Source organism: Oreochromis aureus, linkage group 20, assembly GCF_013358895.1.
Source record: "Oreochromis aureus strain Israel breed Guangdong linkage group 20, ZZ_aureus, whole genome shotgun sequence".
Taxonomy (NCBI): Eukaryota; Metazoa; Chordata; class Actinopteri; order Cichliformes; family Cichlidae; genus Oreochromis; species Oreochromis aureus.
The window spans coordinates 26872102-26898341 of record NC_052961.1 but is presented as its reverse complement, the minus strand read 5'-3'; the positions used below and the strand labels follow the sequence as shown (position 1 = coordinate 26898341).

At 40.1% G+C, this 26240-nt stretch overlaps 1 protein-coding gene across 2 annotated transcripts in view; it reads right to left on the bottom strand.

The window, feature by feature from the left end:
- nphp4 (nephronophthisis 4) overlaps window positions 1–26240 on the bottom strand; it is a 163234-nt gene that overhangs the window by 23467 nt on the left and 113527 nt on the right. For both annotated transcript variants that reach the window (XM_039604039.1, XM_031755240.2), the window contains 5 exons: window positions 16860–17020; window positions 16263–16446; window positions 5999–6133; window positions 3572–3771; window positions 1911–2116 (listed from right to left, as the gene is read on the bottom strand). In XM_039604039.1, the coding sequence (XP_039459973.1) occupies window positions 1911–2116; window positions 3572–3771; window positions 5999–6133; window positions 16263–16446; window positions 16860–17020 (886 nt within the window). The remainder of the gene's footprint in view (window positions 1–1910; window positions 2117–3571; window positions 3772–5998; window positions 6134–16262; window positions 16447–16859; window positions 17021–26240) is intronic.

Sequence of the window (26240 nt, the reverse complement as noted above, 5' to 3'; positions counted from 1 at the left end):
ACTAACACTCAGACAGTCCGGTTGCACTGCTTCCAAGCACTTTGTTCTCTAATGTGTGCCTTTCTCTTGTTTTGTATATATTCTTCTTAACTGTATATATTTCTTTTGTTTGCTACTTATTCCTGCTGTCTTACTATTTATATTTTACTTTTGCACAGAGCATGGAGCACCTATTTCATTGTACAATGACAATAAAGGTTTGTTCCATTCTATTCTATGTTGCGTATTGGGTTGCATAGCTTCAGACCAGTCAGGGTGCACATGCTGATGCCTGTTCAACAGCACAAGCACCAACAATGGGCACATGACCATTAAAACTGGATCACAGATCAATGGAAGAAGGTGGTATGGTCTGAAGAATCATGTTTTCTTTTGCATCATGTGGATGGCAGAGTTTGTGCAGTATGGGAATAAAGCAAGCCATCGGAGGCAGTGTGATACTTTGGGCAGTGTTCTGCTGGCAAACGTTGGGTCTTGCCGTCCATGTGGATGTTACTTTGAAACACACCACCTACCTAAGCATTACCAGAGAGCATGCACACCCTTTCATGGAAACAGTATTCTCTTATGTCTGTGGCATCTTTCAGCAGGATAATGTTTCCTGCCACAAAGTAAAGGAATGGTTTGAGAAGCAAAACGAGATTAAGGTGTTGACTTGGTCTCTAAATTCACAGGATCTCCAGTCGAGCATCTGTGGGATGTGCTGGACAAACAAGTCTGATCCATGGAGTTCCCACCTCTCAACTAAAAGGATCTGTTGCTAACATCTTGGTGCCAGATACCACAGGACACCTTCAGGTGCCAGTGGAGACCATGCATCGACAGATGAAGGCTGTTTTGGCAGCAGTAGAAGGACCAATGCAATATTGAGCAGGTGGTCATAATTTTACGCCGGATAGGTATAATTTGTAGACACAGATTAAAGCCTGTGTTTGAGGAAAAAAAGTTTCAATTTAAAAAAAAGCAAAAAGCATATTTTTTATCGAACCGTCCCGGTTTTGTGCATGCTTGTTCAATATGCATGGTTTTACTGCAACACTTAAATAACTCAAGTCATCATTAATGCTATGAGTTTCAGCTGTGCTTTTCATACTATGGCAAGTAAAAATGTGTGCTGAATAAAATAAATTAAAAATAATAATTTGAACCACACTGATAGTTGAAAAATATTACCAAGACAAAGATAATCACAAGTCTATGAAAAGAGTGTAGGGATGGCATTTGCAATTAATTACGCCCTAATGATGATAATATGAAGGAATAAGGATTCAGCACACCACTTGTTACCTTTTATACACAACAGACTTGAAGCCATCAATTAAGATTTTTAACAAGGGTGTAGAAGGCCATCTTCTTTCTTCCTCTTTGTTAATGATGGCTCATATCTCAAATTTTTCTGTCCTCTGATACTCTGCTGTCACCACGTGGTAATAAAGGCAGTATCTGATGCTAATGCTGATGACGTAAATGTTTAAGGGATAGGTGGATAACCTAAATGTGTGTTCCTTTTGGATGGGATGTGTTTCACAGTGAGGAGTGTCAAGTGTGAACACAAAGCATCATTTCCTAAAGCAGCATGAAAATAGGTTCCAAAAAATAATCTCCAGAGCTTTACCGTCACCTACGGAAACACATTCAGAAAGTGTGAACACAGTTTCACGGTGGAGCAAGGCTCGTTATAGTTTGATAATCGAAAACACATACAGTATAGAAAACACATGTTCACAGTTGGTGTGTTAGAACGGGGCAAACCTATAAACTTGTAAAATCCATTTAATTTTAAAGATTGAAACACACGCTTTATGGTCTATGTGAGTGGGAAATATAATTATGGCAGCAAATAAAGGGTTAAAAATGGGACGTTAGTCTGACACCACCTCACAGACAGCTCACAGTTTGCAGGATCTCACCTTAGCTCAGAGTCATCGCTGTGAATGGTGACCGTCTGTGGCACATTAAAGGGATTCTTAAGGACAAACTCCATGTACTCTGCAGAGCCCAGGCTAGCATAAAGCAGGTGCCGGGTGGTGATGGCCTGGCTCAGCATGTTGGCGATGCTCTCTGCTTTGCTCTTGGCTTCACTGGGATTGGCCAGCTGGGCTTCTTTAGACCGAGCCTGTTACCAAAGAAAAATAGCAAAAGGCTAAAAAACAATTCAGTGTAGCACTCGGCTGCAAACTACCATAATTATTACCAACGCAGTTCACAGAGGGACTTCATTTTTGATTTACCTTGCTTGTTGAAGTTTGCATACACACCAATTTTGTTACAAAGAAATATCCTAACCAACACAAACTGCATTCACTCACTTTACCTAAACTTTGCACAGTAGTTTAAAGCCTCCCAACTGTTTACACTGACTTTTGCATTTTTGCAGATCACAGCAGTCATTTTGAGTCCAATGTTACCATAACTGATGACATTTAGAAAATGATCCCCAGGTTGCAGTAAAACAGAGTTTTTAAACATGACATTTCTGAAAAGAAAGAAAAAAACCCGCTTGACTGAATAGCCTATGATTACATGTCATAGATGTGTACATGCTTTAAAGAATGCTTTCAGAGCAGGCAAACATTCCTTTGGAGCCAATGACCTTTTCAAATTCAGTTTATATTTTCTTAAGCAAAATGAGCTAGATCCAGACTTCCCATCAGTGCTACAACACTGAGAACTGATCTTTGTAACTGGTGTTTATTCTCAAACATTAAACTGGTAAAAAAAAAATCCAAAGCTGATGGGAAAGACGTGTTTTTTTCATCCCTGACAAATATGCCATTATAAATGTAAACTGTAAAACAAAACAAAAAAATAGAAGCCCTTTAATGTAAACACTTTTATAAAGCTTGTAATGCCCGTTGGTACATTGGTCCAAAAAATAAATTAAAAACCTGAACTTCAGCTTCAAAGTCATGGTGGCAAAGCTAAGTGTGTGCCAAAACACAATATTGAAATTTTCCATGGGTTTAGTCCTCTAAAATGATCCCCAGCATCAACCTGGTCAAATGACGGTTGAGCCCAGAAAGAAAAGTTAAATCCGAATTGAATTTGAAGAAGAAACTCTAAAATATGGTTCCAGTGACACGAACAGGACTGAGTTATATTCCAAATTGTAATAGCTGTTACAAAGCTGTGAAACAAGCAGATCACAAAGTCTTACCACAAGAAGAAAAAACCTGCAAGATGCAAGTTGTCGTGAACAGTTAGTTAAAGTCAAGTTCTTCTAACAAAGACATCACTAAGGATGTTAAAGCTGCATTAAAGATGACTTAACAGTTCCAACCATCCCTTAAGACTACGCTCATGACAAGTGTCATATCAGTCTTGTGTATGTGTTACAACCTATCCTGACAGCGTGCCCTTTAACCTCCTGTGCTTTTGTGACTGTGAGGAGAACTCTGAGAGTCTCCCGCTTGACATGTTTCGGAGCAAGAAAGCAGGCTGTTGCTGTGCCTCCGTTGTCTCTCTCAGATTTCAGTGAAGAAGACTCATAGGGACAGATTATTGTAGCTCAGCTTTAGATAGGAGCTATTTTTGGCTCACAGTGGACTTAAAGTGCAATGTTTGACCTCACCATAACCTTTGCCGTTTTAGCATCTTCGCTGGCCTCCCGCTCGCGCACTGCAGCCATGCACTTCAGCTTTCGGTCACTGTCATCGGGTTTGTTTAGGCTGTGCTCCTTGGGCACGACGCCGTCAGCTCTGATCCCGCGTCGGAGCAATGGCACCCGATCCTCATTTATCGGCAGTCTGTCTGCTTGTGCAGTGTTCCTCGCTGTGAAGTAGAAACAAGCTGCAATCATGAATATATTTACTGAACAGAGTGGAGTCTAATCTCTTAGCCATTTTGACCATATGTTCTAAAAACCCTCCAAATGTCCACGAGAGAGAAGCGCTGACAAATTAAAGTATTGTTGGAACACAAGAAAGAACAGCTTGTTTACAGAAAACAGTCCAGTCAAACAACTGGCACCGCTACAACTGGGCCAAAGCCCTGCTGCTGGGAAAACAAACTCACTCTCTCCTCCCAAATTATCTTTCACCTCCACGGTCATGTGTACTCTTCAAGGACTAAAACACCTAATTAAAATATCAAATTCATCTACCAGTCACCAAATAATCCATCCTCATTTGGACTGGATCATGCAAATTACCCGACTGTTTACACGAGAATTTGCCTAATCCTGCACTTTGAATAACACTCAGACATTAACAAACTTTAAGTGAGAGCTGCTTAAACCATATTTTTGTTATCTAGAACAGCTTTACTCTTCCAACATTCGGTTTGGAGCCAAGTGATGGAGCTCGCATCGCAGCAATGGGAAGATAAACCCAGACTGACTGAAATTGGCCACAAATCTTAAACAGAAATGGGCTGTTTTCAGTGCGGAGAAAAAAATCAAGTAGTACATCAGGAAGTGAGGGTGAGAGATGGGGAGACCGAGGGGGGAAAAGAGAGAATGACAGAAAGAAGACATGAGGCTTATGTAAAGTAGTTTATTTAAGCTCTTCAGGAATATTACCTATGGTAATTGGAATGCATCAGACATTAGACTTGGATTAATTCCTTAAGCATTCATCAGATGGTTTTCAGGATCCACTGAAAACTATTCTTCTGCTTTATTTTGTACTCCTTGTAATGCTTCGGTTTTTGCATTGCATTTGTTGTTAAATATACATCTCCTCACTGGTCATAGTGCCTCTGAAATTACTTGTATTTGGTGTGTCACTTTGATAAATAACAGCCTGATGGGATATCTGACTCCCTTTCTGTTTTCTACTCCCACTATCACTGTTCTTCTCTGAACCAGTATCATTATCAGAGAGGCACTGGTCTGACAGTCACCTAACCTGATAGTGTCCAGCTATACTGGTTCCTTCACAGCCACGGGCAGGCAGAAGTGGGACAGGGATGGTGAGAGATACACACACACACACACACACACACACACACACACACACACACAGCACAGTGCAGCTAGTCTGTTCACAGGTGCTTACTGTTAACTGGCTGACTGGACTCCAGTGAAAGCAATTAGTGCACTGAAAGTGTTTAAATGGCACAAGAAGGTGGAGAAGAGAAGAGAGTTCAATTTAGGAGAGACAAGAGGAGTCGGAGAGGTTGCGGTAGTTAGAGAGGTGCGATATAGGTAAGACTGCGAGCAAGCAGTGAACAGCCTGTGTTTGCACAGTAACAAGAGCTGTGAATACATGATTGCAACAGTTTGTGGAATACATATTAGGCGAACCTGTTCATGAATTAATTATGAAACATATTTTATATACACAACATGTTTGCTGCTACCTCCAAACGCATTATAGTGTCTTTGCGTATCAGTATGTGGTGTGCACGGAGCAAATGTTTTAGGAAGTGTGATGTAATTCTTTATACTATTCTAAGCAACTGGCTGCTTTTCAGCTTGCTTTTAATCTGTTTTTTATCTGTGCGTGTGTGTGTGTGTGTGTGTGTGTGTGTGTGTGTGTGTGTGTGTGTGTGTGTGTGTGTGTGTGTGTGCCAGTCATTCACATTTGAGGACAAATTTAGGAATCACATACCAGCTGACTCGTGATGGTTTGTGTAATTGAGGAAAAAATTGGTTTCCCCAGTGTGTTTGTGCCTTTACTTGGACTGTGCATACACACACACACACACACACACACACACACACACACACACACACACACACACACACACAGAATGCACACATAAAACACAAACAGGACTGTGGCTAGCCACCAGAGACGCTTCTGTAAGCTCAATTAGTTTGAAAATTGAGTGGTTCTGTGGCGCAGCCAAGAGAGAATGTGAAATAGATCTGGTTGAGCTGATCAAGGCACAAACATGGTCACTGCCAAAATAAAAGACACTAATTACTCTGTGGCATAAAATACTCAGTAACTTACATGTGCTTAGACATGCACAGAACTCTAAACAGAGAAAAACAGGAAGATTTAAAAAAAAAAACAGCAAAATGCAGTGTGTTGTGGAATAAAATGCTTGCCATTGAGCTGGAGGATGTTCCTGCTGGACAGACTTCCTCCTCTGAAACCGCTGGTGACTTCACGAGGCGTGATGATATGCGAGAGAGACTGCATCACGTCTGCTGGCCTCTTTCTGCCAGAGTCTGCAGGGCACCCTGTAGGACAAACGGATGCTTTTAGTTCTATATAGTGACATACGAAACACCTTTGAAAGAACTTTGATTCATTAACTCTAACTAGCAACCCAGTTATTAACTAAAAAAGGAGGGCTGTACAGTCATTGTGAGACCAGCTCCATCTGTGCTGACCTTCACCTTTACTATTATCTCTTACACTTTTAACACTTGCTCTACCTACTGTCATGGCATTCACATGGCATTGTGTATGTACACAATGCCATGTTTTTCAATTTTTTATGCAACAGTGAAACAAATGCACATAACAACTGTTTCACTGAAAGTTTTGGGTTTAAAAAAAACAAAAAAACATATTTCAACTGATATCTCAGTTCTTATATAACATAGGAACCCAGAAATACCTTTTTGAACATCTGAAACATAGAGTACATAGTGCAATGTCTTGCAAGAGGCATGAAAGTATAACATCAATATTTTGCAAAAGCTGACGAGATATTATCAACCTTTGAAAATCTCCAGATGAATTTGGCAACACTGGTGAGATTAAGGCTTATTAAATAAAGCTCAAATAAATCAGAATGATAGGAATTAAAGGAGTAAAGAACAAGTCACTATTTAGGAGCAAACGGTTGTATGAGACTGCTGTAGTGTCTCTGGATTGCTGAGAACCTCTCAAGGCAGGATCCTCCACAGTCTGGCAGCTGTGCAGAAAGCTGCAGTTATGTCATCCTTAGCCAAAGCTCATAAAGGGAGATTTTTGCTCAAAAGTCAGCTGGCTCTGAAATACACAAAGACTGCATGATACTTTCCAAGAGATGGAGCTCTGAATATTTTGAGAAATGCTACTCTGTCCAGTCAAATGATGTAGATGTTTCTGGAGTGGCCGAGTCGATCCCAAACCCAAATCCCAGTCGCAGGCAGTGATGTTAAAATGCCGAAGTTTATAAAGCAAAACTGTTTGTGTCTCTTAATTACCCCTTCAAAACAACTGTAAGGGTGGTGTTTAATTAAGGTATTAAAGCTAAAGTTGTGCCTTATTGGTGGTATGGTCTGTTTGAATGACAGGTGGATGCTGACACAGGCCATTAGCTGCCTGCTAGCTGTCACCTCCACTAATTTGACACACTGAACTGAACCCCCTGATAACATATGTGGTGTTACTTAGCACTAATCAGCAGGTATCTGTGTCTGTGCAACGCACCCATACTGTCCATCTTTTACAAACTCTCTATGATTCAACCTGGCCATTTACTACTGTGTAAAAAATGAAATGTCATTAGCGCTGCACCATCAGGCTATACTCATTAACTCCCTCTATGAAGTATTTTGTCAGACAGCGTGTTACATTTCATGTCCGTCACTTTTCATTTAGCATCTATTTGAGCTAGTTGTGGCATTCTTTTTTTTGTTTATAATACTGCATCATTATTTTTATATTGTGCTTTATTTTTTAGTATTACATAAAATGTCACAGCAACAGTAGGCAACATTTCCACCATTATGTATATTGCTGCAAGCAAGCGTAGTTCATCTCTGTCCTGCTGAAAAGCAAGCTTTGGCTGGTTGGGGTATGCATACAACTGGCTGTGTATAGAAGAGATTAGCATTGTGTTTACACTCACATTCTTGTCCTTTGCACAACAAATTCAATGTAAAATGCATCTCCACCCTTTAAAAGTTGTCGTGTTTGTCCCATCTCGCCAAGAGCTGGGATATAGTAAATAAAATAACGGTCCTCCTTGTGAATAACCTTCGTTCACGGCACAAAAAACGGTGCCAATAAGGAAACTTACTCGAGATATCTCACAAAACCTACAATAAAAGTGACTTGCAGATAAGGCTACTGCAAGTTTTCTCCAACTTTCAAAATGTATTGCACACTTTATTTATGAAGTCAATATTTTATCAGTCAAGTTTTTTTTAATGCTACAATAACAATTTTGAAGATTTTTTTCTTTGTTTTCAGTTAATCACATGTTATGTGCTTAGAACTGTATCAGGAGCACAACAAAGGCATGCAAGCACAGTCATCTCTTATTGCTTCTCTGGAAGCTAAAAAGAAAGGTCTGAGGACATATCCTCTATGTTTACGATAAAACAACGACGAACAGATTTAGGCCAAAGTTCTCTTTAAAGTCACACGCAAAACAACACATTTTTCACTGCCGGCGCTGCCAAAGTGAAAACATTCCAGTGACAGTTGAGGGAAGATCAATACATGGAGACAAGCCTACAGTGATAATTAGTGGCCTGAAATTGCCAGAAAGGTCTGGACACAAAAAGCTGGCAATGCAATGAGTCATGCTGATGGATGGGTTTGTTGGCCTCTGTCTGGTTTGGCTGAGTGCTGGGTGTCAGTGATGAAGTAAGACACTTGAACACAGAGCAGTTAAATATCACCTGGAACTATCTGCCAGTATTTCTGGGATGGGGACTGGCCACAGATTTACACAACCTTATTCTAAAGAATTCTTAGATACAGAAAAAAAGATCTCTCACTGTATTAGTCTTGTCATCACATCCGCTCTATGTTAAGGATTGTTTGAATAGCTCTGTTGACAGTTTGGAAAAAAGTCCCGGGAGTATTCAACCTGCTGTAATTGTGTCCCCTTTTTGTTTCCAGGATGGCAAAAACATAACTTTTCCCTCTTTTTAACAGGCAAGTGGATAAGTAAGTGCTTCATGGCGCGCTTGTAGCAGGACAGTGAATGATGGTCAATATTACAGTTTCTCCAAACATTAATTCATCTTGTGCAGAGCCTCTGCAGTACAGCAGCCACGGGAAAGGCTTGTTTACACTTTTGAATGGTGCTTCACACACAAAATGCCCACTAAGGGAAGTGACGGGTAATTGCACAGAGTCCCAACCAAAACCGACGACCCACCTTCCTAAGAGCATTTTTAAATACCGCAGGTCAAATAGTCTTTTACAGGTACAGGCCTCCACTTGAAAACAGTTAGCTACAATTTACAACACTTGAGTGAAGAAGCAAGTCAAATTAAAAGTTTGCAGCTGCTTAAATTACAGTGCACTTTGACACGTGTGCTCCCATCACTCCCCTCAGTTTCCAGGCTTTGAGCTGCTTAATTGTATCATAAGAAGTTGTAGTATTTTCTGAGAGGCTGCGGGATACATAATCCAGGATGCTTTCATATGAAATATGGTGAGTGCAGCAATTAAGTGGCTTTACTGCCCAGAACTGACACCTCTGTTAGCTTATAAGAGTTTTACAAGGGTGTGCCAGAAGTACCCTCCAACTCTTTTAGAGGCCAACTTCTTCATCAACAATCTGATAATAGGCGGCAGCTAAATGAGTAATGGGGAGCTGGTATTGCCATGCAAACAGACACAGACAGCGTAGCTCTGCAGATTAATGGGTGAGGTGTCTGCCGTCCCAATGCATTCCTCTCATCATCCATCACCTTTCCCTGGCCACACGACTTAGCCAAATGTATTTGTTTTCAGCTGTGTTTCCCAAATATTACAGTAAAGACGTCATCATCATCACCATCATCATCTGCGATCAGTTACGCAGCTGTGGAGAGTTCCTTCCCAAAACCTTCATTATGGACCTTTTGTTTGTGTCAAGAATGGCTTTGCTGATCGACAGAATTACACAATAAACCATCAAGAAAGTGATAAGATGAACACCGAGTGCTGCATGTCTATAATAAAACAAATGGACTGATGATGAACCCAATTATGATCCTCTGATTTAATCATTCAGTCATTTTAATTAATTGGCTATCGCTACAACCATCATTAAGCCCAACAGATAATACATACTTAAGTGCGTCTTCTGTTTGACGTGGGTGTCGTATTATCTTTTTTTCCTACCTGCTGAATCACAGTGGCAGATTGTTAAGACAGAGCTCATGGTCCTCAGTACTTAATTACAACGTGATACTCCAGGTTTGTGCTGCAGACAGAAAGTCAGCACAGCGTCTGCTGCTTCACGTCGTCTCTATGGAGGAGAGTAATTGTGAACAAAGTGCCAGGGGGCTGAACTCTATCAAATTTATTGACTGCCTCTCGCTGTTGCATGACAATAACCCTTCTCTGCAGTAACCCACCTGCCCGCCCTCATTGCTCTGCTGGCAGTTCTCGAGGTTAAGGCCACAACAAACCACTGATTTACTGGGCCCCAGAACAAATGGGAGCAAGCACCAAGGGGGTTTCAAAGTAGCCTGCAATATTCGATTTCTTCTGCCTCCCCGTTCCAGGCCACTGACCTTTCAGAATAAGCAGATATTCTCTAACCTCAAGGCTAAAAGCAAGGCATATGAAGTCAGCCGACTACAAGAGCCTTTAATGAGCAGATATACTGTTTGTGCGCCCCCGAGGGAAGTCACCTATAGCTAAACTAATTGTTAGGTAAATTTCCCGGATATTTTGTTTCACTTGTGCCAGCTTCGGGCAGAAATCTCTCGACTTGTTCCTGCTGTAGCAATCGGTCTCTCCGGGGCTTATCAGGCGGGTGCAGATGAGGAGCACTGTGGTCTGGAGAAGGTTCTAATCTGTCTTCTCTACTGTGCTGAAGCAGAAACATGCTGTCGGTTTGTGTATGGTGTGTTGGGAGAGATGTGTGTATATGAGGACTACTTAAAGGGACGCCAACAGAAAGTACGAGTTGGAGAGAAAGGATCTAGCCACGACACAGTCAGCAAAACTAGTTTTCATCAAAAGGCTTTCCTTTCTGTCACATATGGGCTGTTTTAGTGTTGGCAAATATTACTGTCATTTCAGAGTGGATTAAAAAAGCACCTCCTATTTCTACTTTTTCTTTGGCAATGTAAGCAGTTTTACCTTTTTATGAGTCAAATAAGGTAGAGTTGGAGAAGCTGCTAAATAAACACACACATTTGGGATCAGTCACAGAAACAAATCTCTGTGGAATCTGAACTAATGACAACTTTTAAATAACAAAACAACAGATCAGCTTTAAGTAAAAACCTCTAAATCACCTTTTAAGTGAAAGGGGTCACCGGGTGATGAACCTGTTGTGCTGGCTGTTTGACTCTCACTCTGTACTCTCATTAACCTTGCTTCCAGCAGACGCAGGCAACAGTTTCCAGGTATCATGTCTCACAGGCCGTCTGCAGGCTGCTTGCCTAATACCAAACAACATCCAAAGAAAAACACCAACTGGAGTCTGAGCATAGCAAGACCCCCTGCAACAGAATTTGGTGAAGACCAACACTAATGTAGGGAGAGATTAAAGGAGAGACAATCAGGGGTTCAGATACTCTGTTTGTCTGAATAAAACTGTCGAGAATAAATAGTTTAACTATTAATTTCATGGTAATCGTCTTATTTTGACGCTGAAAGAGAAAATCTAACCTGATGTAACCCTGTGCTGGCACTAAGTAAACATCTAATGCTTTTGACTAAAATCAGTTAAAAATACTACTACTACTAATAATAACAATAATAATAATAATAATACTGTCCTATCCTCAAATCTTGCATTTACTTGAACAGTAAACGCAGCATCCTGGCACTTACTATGAATAAAACAACTGTAAAAAACAATGTACATGATATATGATATACATACCACGACGAAATTAATCATATGTGATTTTTATATATATCATATTGTTTCAATAGCACCAGGGTTTACTAAAAATGCAGAGATAATATTGTTATCCTTAGGTCCTACTGCAGTGACAAAAACATCTGGGGAAATCTGCAGCACATGTAAGGAAAGGATTTTCAGGGCAGCTGTGAATGTTCACAGTCCCACTGAAGGAGCCACTGTTTGAGTTCAGCACACACCCCTGTTGTGGTTTCTTAAGGCGTCCTCAGGCTTTAAAGCTTAAAATTTATGAAAAACAATGTCTTGTTCGCTTCTTCCATTGTTTATTTATTACTTCAATCAGCCTTTATCTGTACCCATCTGACTTCTATCTATTCACTTTTCCTTCCCTTCTTCTTTTAGATAGACAATACATACATTACAAAGCCATCAGTCAGTGCACAGTATCCATCTATGGAAAAGCTCTATGCTTTACATCATAATGACACAATGGACTAGAAAGCTTATTCAGTTTTTGTCTCTTCTCTGTCTTTGGGTTGAAGTTGCTCACTGATCGTAATGCTTTGATTAGCACCTCCTTCAAAATGTTGCCAGACAATCACGTTGAGGCTAAAAGAAAAAAATCTCCCTTTAATGTATCTTTCCCTCTGTTTCCATCTCCACCCCCCCTCCCCTCCCCACCCCACAGAGTTTATTGTGGGTTTACCAGAAGGAATCAATAAAGCATCAGAGTTTTCCTCCTGACACACCAGTCAATCCGTTTCATGGGACGTGCAGGCGGTCGTCATGGTTTAAAGACTCCTCATCTGCTCCTATAGTGCTCTATGTGGGAGCACTGTCATTCTTCCTAATATACTGCAGCAAAAAGCAAACCCTTGATTTCACAACTCGCTATTATTCAACTAAGCCACTTCCTTTTGTCCTTTACGACGCTATTAATAAAAGCTGCTTTATAGAATGATTGAATAGGCCTGACAGCGTATATCATTACCATTTAATTAATTACTTGTCAATCCCACCTTGTGATAATTAAAAAGGATATCATTTGGTGTTTCACTCTTTTTCATTTGGAAATGACAGTATGCCACTCATTTTTTTCAATAAAGCCTAATTCTGATGAATTCCCAAAGGACAGAAGTAAAGACATGATTAACAGCATGCATGACTGAAACACATAAAATTACAAAAGGGGCGAGCAGTAGGTAGTCAGGTCTGTGTTGCTTGTGAATAATAAAAGGCTTGGGGGATGATAATATAATGACACATGTATATCATATATTATTTATAATATAAATCATATTCTTTCCACAGTGACATCAGGGTTCACTGAAAATGCAGAAATAATTTAACACAGCACTAATTTTATCAGTACTACAAGAGTCGTATGATTCCCACCCTTGTGCTCATTTGACAAAGTGTCTAAAGTCTATCTTTAGACACTTTGCAGCCTGCTGCAAAAACATAAATTTTGTTCCAATTACTTTAGTTCAACATATGAGAAATGCCAAAAATAACACGGCGTGACAGACATAAAATAGTATATTTGCACCAACAAGGTGATTCCTTAAGAGATATTAGCTGAAAAGTTGGGATCTGACTCTTCAGTTGATCCGTCTACTGTTGGCCGAAACCTCATTAGAAACAGTGACAGTGGGTGGCTGTCAAGAAGCTATTCTTAAGCAAGGGAAAAAGACAGAAAAGGCTGAGGCATGCCAAATTATGCCAGAGCTCGGCTCCAAATCAGTGGTAACAGATCTTACGAAGTAATGAATTTAAATTGGAAATTTCTGGTTCATATTCTGTGCAACATGCACAAAGGAGGTCATGAGAGAAGTACAACAGTGAGAGTCTTGTATTCAAAATCATGAACACATAAACAGGGTCATGTGGAAAGCATTTGATTGGCTACAGCTTCAGGTTTTAGCATGCCAATAATCCCAAAACACACTCCTAGTGCAGTAAAAGCATACCTGGATAGAAAAACACACATTGGAAAACTATCAGTCATGGATTGGTCTCCCCAGAGCCCGGACTGTACTGGATAGGTTGAGGCCTTTTCTGTCCTTTTCTGTCAATTTAGTTGGATTAAGGCGACCACTTCCTGTACATGTATCAAAATAAATTCCAAGCAGCAACAGGGGGCAGCATTATGCCATGCAAGTCAGTGTCTGGCTTTTAATGTGAAACATTTGTGAAGGAAATGCTGAGTGTCACTGATTATACCTTAAGTACCATTTTATAAATGGAAACTTCACTATGAAGTAAATCAACTGGAATTATTGAATGAACACAACTGAATGAGCATTTCTGCAAGAGAAGCGTCACAGTGCAGAGTATTAGACGACTGTTGGTGTGAACTAGACACTTCCTCTTAGTGTTTTTGATAAATGCAGTTTTAATCAGAACCAAATAAAAGATGATAAAAGAGGATTGCTACAAAACATGGCATAGGAAGTGACCAACATTTAAGAATTTACCAGATCAGACTACCTTAGGATGCTGAACATCATTCTATAATAACGCTTCACTGAAAAACTTCTGCTGCTGCTGCCATGCACGCCTCCATCATTGACATTTTCAAGCAACTTTCCTTCACCTCTCAAGCTGAAATCCAGGCGCTGTATCTGCACAGTATCACCACAAGTACACAGCCTGTCTCTCAGCTTGGTCGGTGGTCCTTTGTTGAGCCTGTGCAGTGGGGATTTAAAGCCAGGGGAGAAGGAAAATGCTCAATCCATATAGGAGCCTTGTAATCCTTCCACTGAACTTAAAAATCAGAGAAATTGTAGTTCCAGGGTTCTCATATTATATCAGTGATATACTCTACCTGTCCTCCTCTCATTTTTGCCATCCTGGCTCATCACACAACCTGCCCACGCTCCGTTACACCTGTCTGTCTATATGTCTGTGAGTACAAGAGTGCCTACCTTTCAGGCATGTATGAATGGCTTGATATGCATCTGTGCTTGTGTGTGTGTGCGTGCGCGTGTGTGTCCTTTCCATCAAATGCTGGCTTCACATCCTTCACCACCCACCAAATAAGACTGCTGATTCATTATGGCTTGATGACAGATGCTGAGAGGGAAAGAGAGACGCGGTGGATATTGGAGAGGTGGGAGCGGTAAAACAAACAGCCAGATAGAAGGTGGAAGCGAGCGTGTGATAGAAGGGTAAGAGGTAAATGGATGAATAAGAGAAAACAGGAAGACAGTGATAAAGAGTGAAGAGAGGAGGGAGAATGTGAGAAAGGCAGCGACAGATGGAAGCTGAAACAAAGAAAAGTGCTTGCGAGTACTCCCTCCCCAAATTGATTCTGACTGTCGGCCAGGGCGCCTGATGGATATCTGAGCCTTGATTGGAATTTACATGCCAGACACAACCCTCCTCCTCGCATCCCCAGCACACCTAATAACCCGCTGCGCTCTCAACCTGCTTTGAGTGATAAGCCCAATGAGAAAGTGCTGGCATATTTAGCCCTAACAATGGCACACCGAAGAGTTTTGGAGGCCTGGAGAAGGATGCATTGTTTATGAGAGGGAGTATCGTTTCAACAGTTGATTAATGGCAGGGAAGCTATCGTCAGCTGCCATCGCGCCGCAGGGCCACGCCGGGCCCAAATTGGATGAGCGCAAAGGAAGAAGCAAGGTGTTCAATTGCTAGACGAAGCGGAACTATCACATCAAGATATTTTTGCTTTGGCACGGCGTTCGCTTTGCAAGCCTGCACACCTCTGTTTGCCGCTGTTGAAAATGGGAACTCTGAACAGCAGCAGCAGTCCTAGGGATCCACTGGCATTTCTCAACTCTACACATCAGCAAGAGTAAATAGACAACATTACTTCACAAGGCTCCAATGGAATATGACCTGAATATAAAACACTCATAAATATTTCAGATCTAGAGGGGGATTTGGGTGATACCGAAAGTGGATTTACCCATAAAAGCTCAAACAAATGTAACTCTGTGTTTTCCAGGTTTTGCTTACATTTACCTTCACATTATCAGAGCTCAAACACCGAACCATTTGCACTTCATCACACACACTCACTCACTCACTCACTCCGTGTCCCAGCGGAAGCTGCACGAGGGTTTAGCCTTTAGAAGAGTGTCTGCTAACGGCAATAAAACTTGCGACCAAGTGGCAGGTCCAATGAATTCTTTCCAGTGCTTTAAGCGTAGAGCTTCTTCCATGTGTCCCCAGTAGAGCATGAAGATAAACGACAGTATCAAAAGTCTCTTGCATACAGTATATCCATTAAAAATCATGACAGCGGGGAATTATGGTCATCGCAGCCATGGAATACAGATCAGTGATTATGCACAAGAGCCTAAGGTTTTTGCAGAGTCATGAGATGGTTCTTCAACTAAAGCCACTGAAAGAAGACCTTGAATAGTGATCGTGCTGTCACACCTAAGGATATTATTTTGTTAATCTCTCTCTGTTGGCCTTGTTACAGTTGAAAAACGTTGCCACAGCTACAGCTGAGCCACAATTCATTTAAAATTACAAGAGAATTGCTGCTTTATTCGCAACGTTGGTATTGTTGTGCCAAAGCAGGAAAGTTACAATTGAGCAACAGAGTTGCAACTGAGTCTTTCTGTACTTGCCAATGTTGCCTGTGCGTATGTGGAGCCGGCCTCTGACGATGGTGTGAACCGTCATGGGGCTGGAGGCAGAGTGTCGACCCAGGTCTGGGTTTGTCAGTAAGGTATCCTCTCCCACGTAATCAGTGGTCAGTACCTCCACCTCGTGAAGCGCCTGTACTGCCGATTTACACTGACGCAACATGTACTAGGGATTAAAAAAAACACAACATGAGAAGCATTGGTAACATCTTACAATTACTACACTATTAAATATTAGTAAGGTACTCATTCATCATTTAGAAAGCATTACTCCTAACTGCTCTAAATGGTTCCTTCTGGATTAATAAGCTGATAAAACATGTTTAATGACAATATTTTTAAACTTTATAAGTAATGGATTCCCATTACTTATAAAGTATTGCATTAAGTACAAACCAATTATTTATGATCTCTTAATGATTCATGGTGACTTTTAGAAAGTATAACATAAGTATTAACAAAGACTTTAGATGCTTATTTGTACATATAACAATGATGATATTCACTTATCATAATTGTTGTGGAAATAATCATTGACAATACCAATGCAGAAGCAGGTTTGACCTCACAGGCTTTTACCTTGAGCTCAATAGCAGTAGAACCTATCAGGAGCAAGGAGTCACTGTCCCAGATGTCAATATGCATGGTGTGGAGGGCCAGGTAGCGAAGAAACCAGCGCTTCTCTCCTGGCTTCAGGAAACTATCATCTACTCTGAACTGCAGCTGCAGACCTGGAGAGCCTGAAGAAGGAGAGAGAGGACTTTAAATAAAAGAAAGCAATAATGTTAACCTAATATAGATGTAAACTTCTGAATTACAGAAAAGACAAAATGACAACAAATATCACTGCCCAAATATAACTGGACACCAGTTTATTTTTAACACAGTCAAGAAACAAAAGCCTGACATTACTGAATGTATCCCATGGAGTAAACAAACTACTGCAACAATCACACATGTTCAGGTGATGTACTGGATTAAATACACTACTGTGCAAAAGTCTTCAACCAACTTATTTGTTTTTTAAGTCACTAAAGAGTGGGTAACAATCATTTGTGCATAAATAAGGCACCTAACTCAAGGTATGAACCAATATTGTGTCTAAGACTGATCACTCATCATCTACTGCTCTTCTGGAGTGACGAATCCCAGTCTGAAACTTCTAGTTCAAATCGTTTTCAGTATGTAGAGAGCAGGTCAGGAGAAAGATACAACAGTGAGTGTCTATAGCCATCTGTAAAATATGGTGGAGGCTCTGTCATAGTTTGGGGCTGCATTGTAGCCGGTGGTGTTTGGAGGTCTTGTCAAAATTAATGGAATTATGAACACAGAAAAATACCACCAGATTTTGGTCTTACATGCAATACCATCAGGAAAGCATCTGAATGGCAACAGCTTCATTTTTAAGCGTAAGAATTACCCGAACACACTGCCAGTGCACTAAAAGCATACCTGTATAGAAAATCACACAGTGTAACACTATCAGCCATGGATTGGCCTCCACAGAGCCCAGATGTCAACATTTTTGAAGCAGTGTTCAATTCAATTCAATTCAATTTTATTTATATAGCACCAAATCACAACAGCAGTTGCCTCAAGGCGCTTTGTATTATACAGTAAGGGTACAGTGTTGTACAGTGTGGGATCATCTTGACAGAGAACAGAACAAAAGGCAGCCAACATCCAAAGAAGAGCTTTGAATGTCTTTCAAGAAGCCAGGAGAACTATTCCTGAAGATACTTAAAGACATTACAAAAAAGCTGCCTAAGACGGCTCAGACTGTGCTAAAGAATAAAGGTGGTCATATCAAATTATGATTTTCAAGTTTGGGTTATACTCTTTTTTTGCCCTTATTTATTGTATTTTCATGTCTGTTGGCACACGTTTCAATACATGGCTGCATCTATTACCCATTTTCCTTGGGAAAGATGAAGAAAGAATGGTAGCTTAAGACTTGTTATTCTGTGTCTCTTCTTATAGTGCTGTAATTATTGTTGTGTAACTGCCATCAGTAAAGGTATGAAGCATAGCACTAACCTGTGTTATTACTTTGCCACATTTTACTGTAAGATACAGAGAAAATAGAGACTGACTGATTAAAACATTGCCAAATAGCTCAGCTAATGATCACAAATTCCAGTTGATTCAGCACTGGTTAAAAATTTTAACTTCTGAAGAAACAATCAACCACTCAGAGCTGTATTGAGGCAGGAGACATCATCCCACCCTAGATGAGATTGTGGCAGCTATATAATAATAATAAGCCTGGTTTTCAATTTTTAAGAAAAACTCCTGTAGGTAACTGCTCAAGCTTACTGTTTCTGCACCTACTGTATCAAAAGAAAATCATGTCAGTAGGAATGATTCACCCCTCACTGACTGAACTAGTTTGCAGCAACATCAACAGTAGGATGTCCAGACAGCTGTTAAAAACTCATAAAATCCGGTTCTTTGGGGGCTTGTCCCATACTTGGGTGTCAAGATCTAGATATCTTTGTCGGTTACATCAATTCTGACCTTTGTCAAGTCAGTCTGAAGAAAAAGTCACCAATCTGATTATGTTAGCTGTTCCTGCTATCCAGATGGCTTTGAATATAGAGAAGAGCCATAATATCTGGAATCAGCTGCCAACCTTGTGGGCATTTCTAAACTGGTGCACTAGCCATCTACTGGGAGTCATTAGGTCTGATGACTGCACAGAATCAGAGTGAAATGCCCAGGGAGTATAAAGCTATTTCACAAAATCAGAAGCTCTCCAGGGTTCCCATAATTCAAGACGATAATGGTGCCTAACTGCCAAAAAAACCTCAAGAGTAATTTTATGAACAGTGGGATAAAGTCATGGCTTAATCAGCACATTCACAATCGTCACTTTCCAACCTTTAAAAGGACTAATCACTCAAGCAAAAGGTTTTCCACTTTAGAGAAAATACTGAACACACAGTAAGATGACAGACACTGTTTTGAGAACTACAGCAAGCCCTTAAACATCACTAAATATTGCATATTAAACAGCAGTTTAGACACATGCAGGGATGCACGCATAAGAAATTATTTTTGATTAAATCGGTTTATGGTAAAAGCCGAGATCCAGTCTTAGAACGTAAACTGAATACTTTGTGTGATACACCCTGCTGAAATGTGACTCTTCCTCTACGTCCAAATCATTCCTACACCGGTGTGTTAAAATGTGTGAGTATGGGGTCTGCGTGCCAACCTTATTCCCAGAATTCTCTCCCATGGAATCTCTCTAAGTCTATATCAAAGCCCCACGCTGTCTTTATTCCCATAAGTTGAATGTGCAGAGAATCAGCCGGCTGGATAAAAGTGGAGTAATGAGGACCTTTGGTGACAGCCCCGCTGTGTCTGAGAGACCAGCATGCCCCTCTGAATCTTTCCACACATGAAATGAAGGGAAAACTTTTTTTTCTTTCCACATTTTCTTTCTTTTTTCCTTATTTCTCTCTCTCTCACACACACACACACACACACACACACACTTCTTTAGTGTCAGTATTCCCATGAAGCTTGCATGCAGAAATAGCCTTTTGTGAGGCTAACAGAGAGGGTTCCTAAAGGTCCAAAAAGACTGGTTTATTTAAGACAAATACCTGTAATTACATGCTGGCCTCCAAGATAGCTGGATCTAAGCTCAAAGAGGCAATTAAATCCAGTTCTTTTTGAATCAGCTACTTGAGTGATTTAGATTTTTACAATCTGATGACCTCCTAAATAAAAGAAACTGTGACCCACCTTATCTTTTAATGTTTTTTTTTTTGGAGTCACTGATCTCGTAACTGGTTTTGGACTGTTGTTTACTGACAGCTGTTGTTGTCTGCTCATATGAGATGAGTGAGAAAAAAGAAACAAGTGGACATTTGAGCAAAATGTTGTTATTACATTAATTATTTCAATGCTCAAAATTTAGATGGAACCTATTTTTCATATCACATGAATACTCTTATAATTGTGATCCTCAAATTAAAAGTGGCCAAAATTTCAGATAATGAGACTAGCATATGTTTAAGTAATTCCAGTGACATAGAAACATGAGGTTTCTGGCTGATCTGAAGAATGAGTTTTCTTCTACACTCTATGACGTCAGAGAAAGGGATATCGTCAATATGGCCATCCTAGGAGTGCAGAAGCTCCACCTACTCACCGACTGTTTAAATCCTGCTTGCGAGGGGCAGCCAATAACAGGAAGTGGGCTTAATGGAAGCTAACAGTCAGTGAATGAACTGAGGCTGCACCAAGGAACAGTGTAATGTAAGTGAGTATTATTTGGAAGAAAGTGTCTTGATGCATGCTCCATCTTTCAGGTAAGGAAATTCCAGAAACATTCTGTTCATCTGGATGTAGCATTTTCAGTGGGTTCAGTACGTTTGCATAATTGCTGAAACTAGCACCACTGTCAAACAATGGGCTATGAGGTCAGCTTCTTGATTATTAACATGCAAGTGTTCATGACCAATGGTCAACAAAGTGGGGAACCCATGGCACACCCATGTTTCTGCCTGTAGTACTGACCCTTGTATGTGAAACAGTTTCAAGAGCAAACACAGTTGGTCAGTGCTGAGAGTGGTCGTGTTGCTGATGGGGTTACTTTCAGTCATTGTGCAAATGTACTGTTTATAAGGTTGGGGAAACCTGCAGTCAGCTAAGACTGAAGAAGTCACTTGGATGAGCGACAAAACGTTTTTCTAGCTGAAAACACTACGACCAGATTAACAGAATCAACCTTTTGGGATTTAGAAGAAAGTTTGGAAGAATCTGAGAATTAAATTTTGGATTTGAAAATAACAATGTTTAACTTATTATACCATATGCTTATCAAAATGGAAACACCATGAATTCATATTTAGAACATAATAAGACAGTAAATCTCCCTAATGAAAGAAAATAAACTTCGGCTAGGTGACTTGTACCTCCTGTAAATAGGTTGAGGAAGATTACAGTGAATGTCTTACAGACTTCTGCTCAGATATCTAAAAGGAGATTTCAAATTAAAAAAACAAAAAACAAAAAACAAAAAACAAGTACCAAGTAGGACACGGGTGTCAAATTCACTTTCACTAAGGTAAGGGTCACACCAAGGGTCAGACATATATAGTTTATTAACATGCTTTAATTTAATGGGAAATTATGCATCTTGTAGCCTATTTGTGTACAGTTTGGTTTGTATAAAGCAGGAGTATATAACATAAGGCGCAGGTGCCAGAACTGGCCCAGTGAAGACTCTGATCTGGCCCGTGGAAAGGAAAATATGGAGGAGGACTTAAATTTTGTATTTTTAACTATATTTTCACAAATTATACAGCTTTTCCTACTCCTTCCTATTCAACCCTCTCCAAAAAAATACACCACAGTAATTAAATTATAGATTTATGTTATTTCACAAATTTACTTCTTAAAATTAAGCCCAAAGAGTCATGCTGACAGATTTCCTTCATTTAATACAGCAACATTTCTTAGACATACTGTTAAAATTGTGTTATTTTGTCTTGTATAAAGACATTGATTAAATGTGTAGTTAAAATGTGTTACATAGACAGAAAGTTGAGTTTTACTGGTCCAGCTCACATAAGATCAAACTGGGCCTGCTGTATGTGGCCCACAATGTAAAATGAGTTTGATGTGCCTGGCATAGCCAGTAAACAAAAGTTTCTTAACCATGACAGCATTTTATCAAGAAAATATATTGCATTCTGATTCTAATTCAAACTAATTATAACAAATTGACTTACAAGCCTGCATTTACAGTTGATGTAAAAGCTTAGAACAATATTGAATCTTTTTGTTTCATATAGGCTGTTTTGCAGGCCTGAACATCAGAGCTCAATAACTGTCTCATTAAAAACACAAGGCAAGGAAACCAGCTTTTACCGTGGACGTTACCTGTTCAGCCGAGCTTCTGCCATGAAGCTGGCTGCCGATGCAAAACCAACACTGTTACATCTCCATCACTTTGAGTTTGGCCTTGAAGGAACACATAGTTGCACAGCTTTTTTCTGTTCAGGGAGTTTCCAAAGCCTTTGTTCCTTGCCTATGACTCCATACCTTTACTGGTATGTGGATTCAGACAACAAATTAAGTTCTTTGAAAACAGAAATTGTCTCTTTACACTCGGTGAAGGCATGGTTTATTCAGTCTCCCACCACAGCTGAAATGGTCTGCCTTCAGAACTAACTTTCCTGTTTGTTGCATCCAGTGTTAGCACATGCGTGAGGTGCACACTGCTTTACAGATGACTTCTACAACCGAGTAGGTCAAAATGAAATTTATTTAAGAACCTGAAGTGATATGCAGGCTGGATTAACATTTGTGATGGGCCAACTTTTTCCTGTGGGACATTACTTTGATGCACACACTGTAGATAATAGGAAAATCTCAAATTCACGTAACATAGATGACAGTTACAACTTTAGATTTTTACTAAGAGGGCATCACAGGCTTGTCTGTATAAAAGAAACAGGCGAAGAGAGAGGGAAAAGAAAGACCACGGCACTCTTGATATTTCCGTGTCTTTTCAGAACTCTTTCTCCTTTAACCTACACCTCCTCCTCCTTCACCAATCCCCCCTCCCTCCATCTCCCCAACCACCCGCCAACTCTTTCCACTTGGACCATTAATTCTCCCAGCATGCTCTAGGGTTGTGTGCTGTGGACGGGTGGCAATGAGAGCACAGAAGGAGAGCGAGAGAAGGAGACAGAATGTGCTGTGTGTTTGTGCTCACAAGTGGGGAGGAACTGACAGATCTGGCCCAAGGGTTGTACGGGTTGCGTGTATGTGCGGCTCGACCTGCAGACAAGGGGCAGCACCCAACATACCTCCCCCTAACCTGGACGGGCGGGCACTTGGTATGTTTACAGCAGGCTGGGCAGCCTGAACACCCAGGGAGGGATCAACAACTCACAAAAACACTGTGAGGGCTGCAGGCAAAGAAAACAAAGAGAAAGCACAGAGTGTACTGATAGATGTGGAAAGGACTGATGAGAACCGTAGATCAACAATTACCAATATGTCTGCCTTTTTGTTAAAAAGAAAAGAAAGAAAGAAAGAAAGAAAGAAAGAAAGAAAGAAAGAAAGAAAGAAAGAAAGAAAGAAAAAAAAAAGATCACACTGGCCACTAAGGGCTTCTTATTGCAATGTCTGGATTATTATGTACTTGATTAATAATCCACACCATTTTTAGATCAATACATTTGTATGGAAAGCAGCCCACACGCTGAGATAACAGTCATTTTCAGCAAATGTCTAACTATATATTAATGTAAATGTGACACAGTGGACAAGGAACTCTGACTCTTGTCTGTCGGGAGTCAGTGTGGGTGTAAAGTGATGATGTTTCACAGCCACAAGTCGGCAGAGAACAGAAACATGCAACAGAATAATGGACTTTGCTGAAGGAGGTTTCGCTCTAAACTCCTCCATCACTTTTGATATGCACATTCAAACCATGTAACGCTACCAATAACTGTATCTGATGAGAAAACAATGTTGTTTAGAAGGGCTTCAACACATAAACACTATACATAAACATGATCAGTGCATGCAGTGCCCTTTCTACTTCTGCTGTGTGTTGTTTTTTGGTTTAATCTTAATGAGCAATACATGTGCAAAAGAGAAGGAAAAAAAAGGAGAAAAAAACCTCAGACACGTCAATCAAACACGCACTCCTGAGAAGAGTTCTAATCAGGAAGCAAATAAAAACAGCAGTGTGGGTGGACTCTGGCTGTGTGGGGATCTGGGATTATCCCTGGTAGATATTTGCTAAGAAAAAAATAAAAAATAACACACTTCGCATATTGATTTGTTGCTGCTACTATCTGCTCAGATTCTCCACCGCTGTGTCCCACTGCTGACTTTAATATTGTCTCTTTTTGAAGCCTCAAATTACTAATTAACACAAAGACAGATGATTGCAATTTCATTTGCTCTTTGTGGCAGTACTTTAATTTGTAACGGCTACACGTTAACCATTTCAATTACTTGCAAATTGATAAAAAAAAAAAAAAACAATGAATAAGAGAAATCAGCCGTTGAGGCAGAACACTGTAGTTTCTGCTTCAGTTATCTTCCATAAGGTAAACATCAAGACACCCAACTGTGCCTCATTTCCCTCTCAGTCTTTGAGTGTTCAGTCGCACCACAATCACTTGGTCTGTATATCATAAAATGTGTGGAAGACACATAGATTTCTCTGTGCACTGACTCGCTACACAAAGAAATCTGTGTGGTTTTGAATTTTGCTCCCAGGCTTCGTATTCATCACTTCCCATGTAGAAAGCTGATCACATGGCAGAAAGATAAGCCCGATACCAAAATGTATTGTAAAGCACAATCACATGAGGTATGTATCATATTGTTACAGCCACACTGTGATTCAGGTTGATAAGTGGTTTACAGCATGTGAAGATTTACACTCAACCTGATCAGGTGTCGTCTTCAAGCTAATTTTACAGCAGGATTGGAAGAAACTTTGTGAGACCTAATGATTTCATTAAGCGACTGCTTAAGCAGGGTTTAGAAATTCATTCGGCTCTTGGGAAACTTCCACCCAGTAGGACACAGAATCACAAAGCTGAATAACCATAGCAGCTTTGAAGCTCAAAGTCAGTTTCCATATTCTCTCTAAAACTCCCGTCTCTGACTCTTACTGTTTCTTGCACACACACGCACACAGGAAGCTCAAACCAGAGAGCAGATGCTAAATCATTGATCTTGTACAATACTTGGATCGTTCACATCTTTATAAATCACTTAAACTGCAGGAAATAAAGAGTGCTTTCAAGATTTTACATTATGACTAATTTGTGCAGTATAGCCAGAAATTAAAAACATTATTGAAAAACGGTGATTAAACTGACTTTCTTTAATCTGTAGTAGTAAAATATATATAGCACTCGCACGGTCACTGAACTGCAAAAGCAATAGTAATTTCTATCCAATGATGCAATGCAGTAAACTAAGCAAATGCCACTTTAAATCTAAATAATAACATTTTACAACAGGCCAAAGAAAAGTCCATACCATAAAACACATACCGCAGACACTCCCCCAGAGAAAATATGCATCCATTCTCTGCCAGGCTCTCTTTGCCGTAGTGGAAAAAGAGACTGACACACAGCTTTTCATCTATGTTGTACTACACTGAACTGTGGCCAGGTGGTCTCCACCATCCCCTGACCTTCCATCACACACATTAAGGCCAAAAGGTGAAAGGTGGTGCCTCATACAGTAGCTGCTTCCTCACTAAATGTTTTTATTATACCAGGAGAGACAGTTCTAGTACAAGTTGAAGTGTATTCAGCTATCAGGATAAAAGCAAGAAAACATTCTGTGTGTGTCTGTATATATGCAATGACTTTTTCTGATCACAATCAAATCCTGCCAACATGATGATATTCAGGTATGGACACCTTAAAGAGATACATTTTGACAGCAGTGCAAAAAAAACCCATCAACTTATCAAAGTAAGTGTCAGAGAGCGTTAAAGTACAATGTGTGCACTATAGCGCTTTGCAATCATGCTGAATAGTGAACAGAGGACATCATAAAACAAACAAGCAAAACATGACTGTGAATTTTATATTTGACACGGCCACACTGAGCAGCCACCTAAGCAGTGAACGACTGAAGCAAGAAATAGATATTTCCTCAGGAAATGAAGGTTCAAAGAATGAGAATAAAATAGGAACTTTTTTTTCAATCAACTCAATCATGCTTTACAGAAGAGTTTCAATAATAATAGATCGACTGAAGTACACTGAATTAAGTTGAACCATTCTTATGCAACAAGATGTCACTGACCCACTGTATCAATGCTTTTGCTGAAGGTCTGCAACTATTCATTACTGCAGTAAACTGAGATTCCTTACAAAAGCTCAAGCTTTAAATGTTACAGTATCACCTAGACTGGAGAAAATTACTACAGAATTATTACTGTGGCAGCACAAA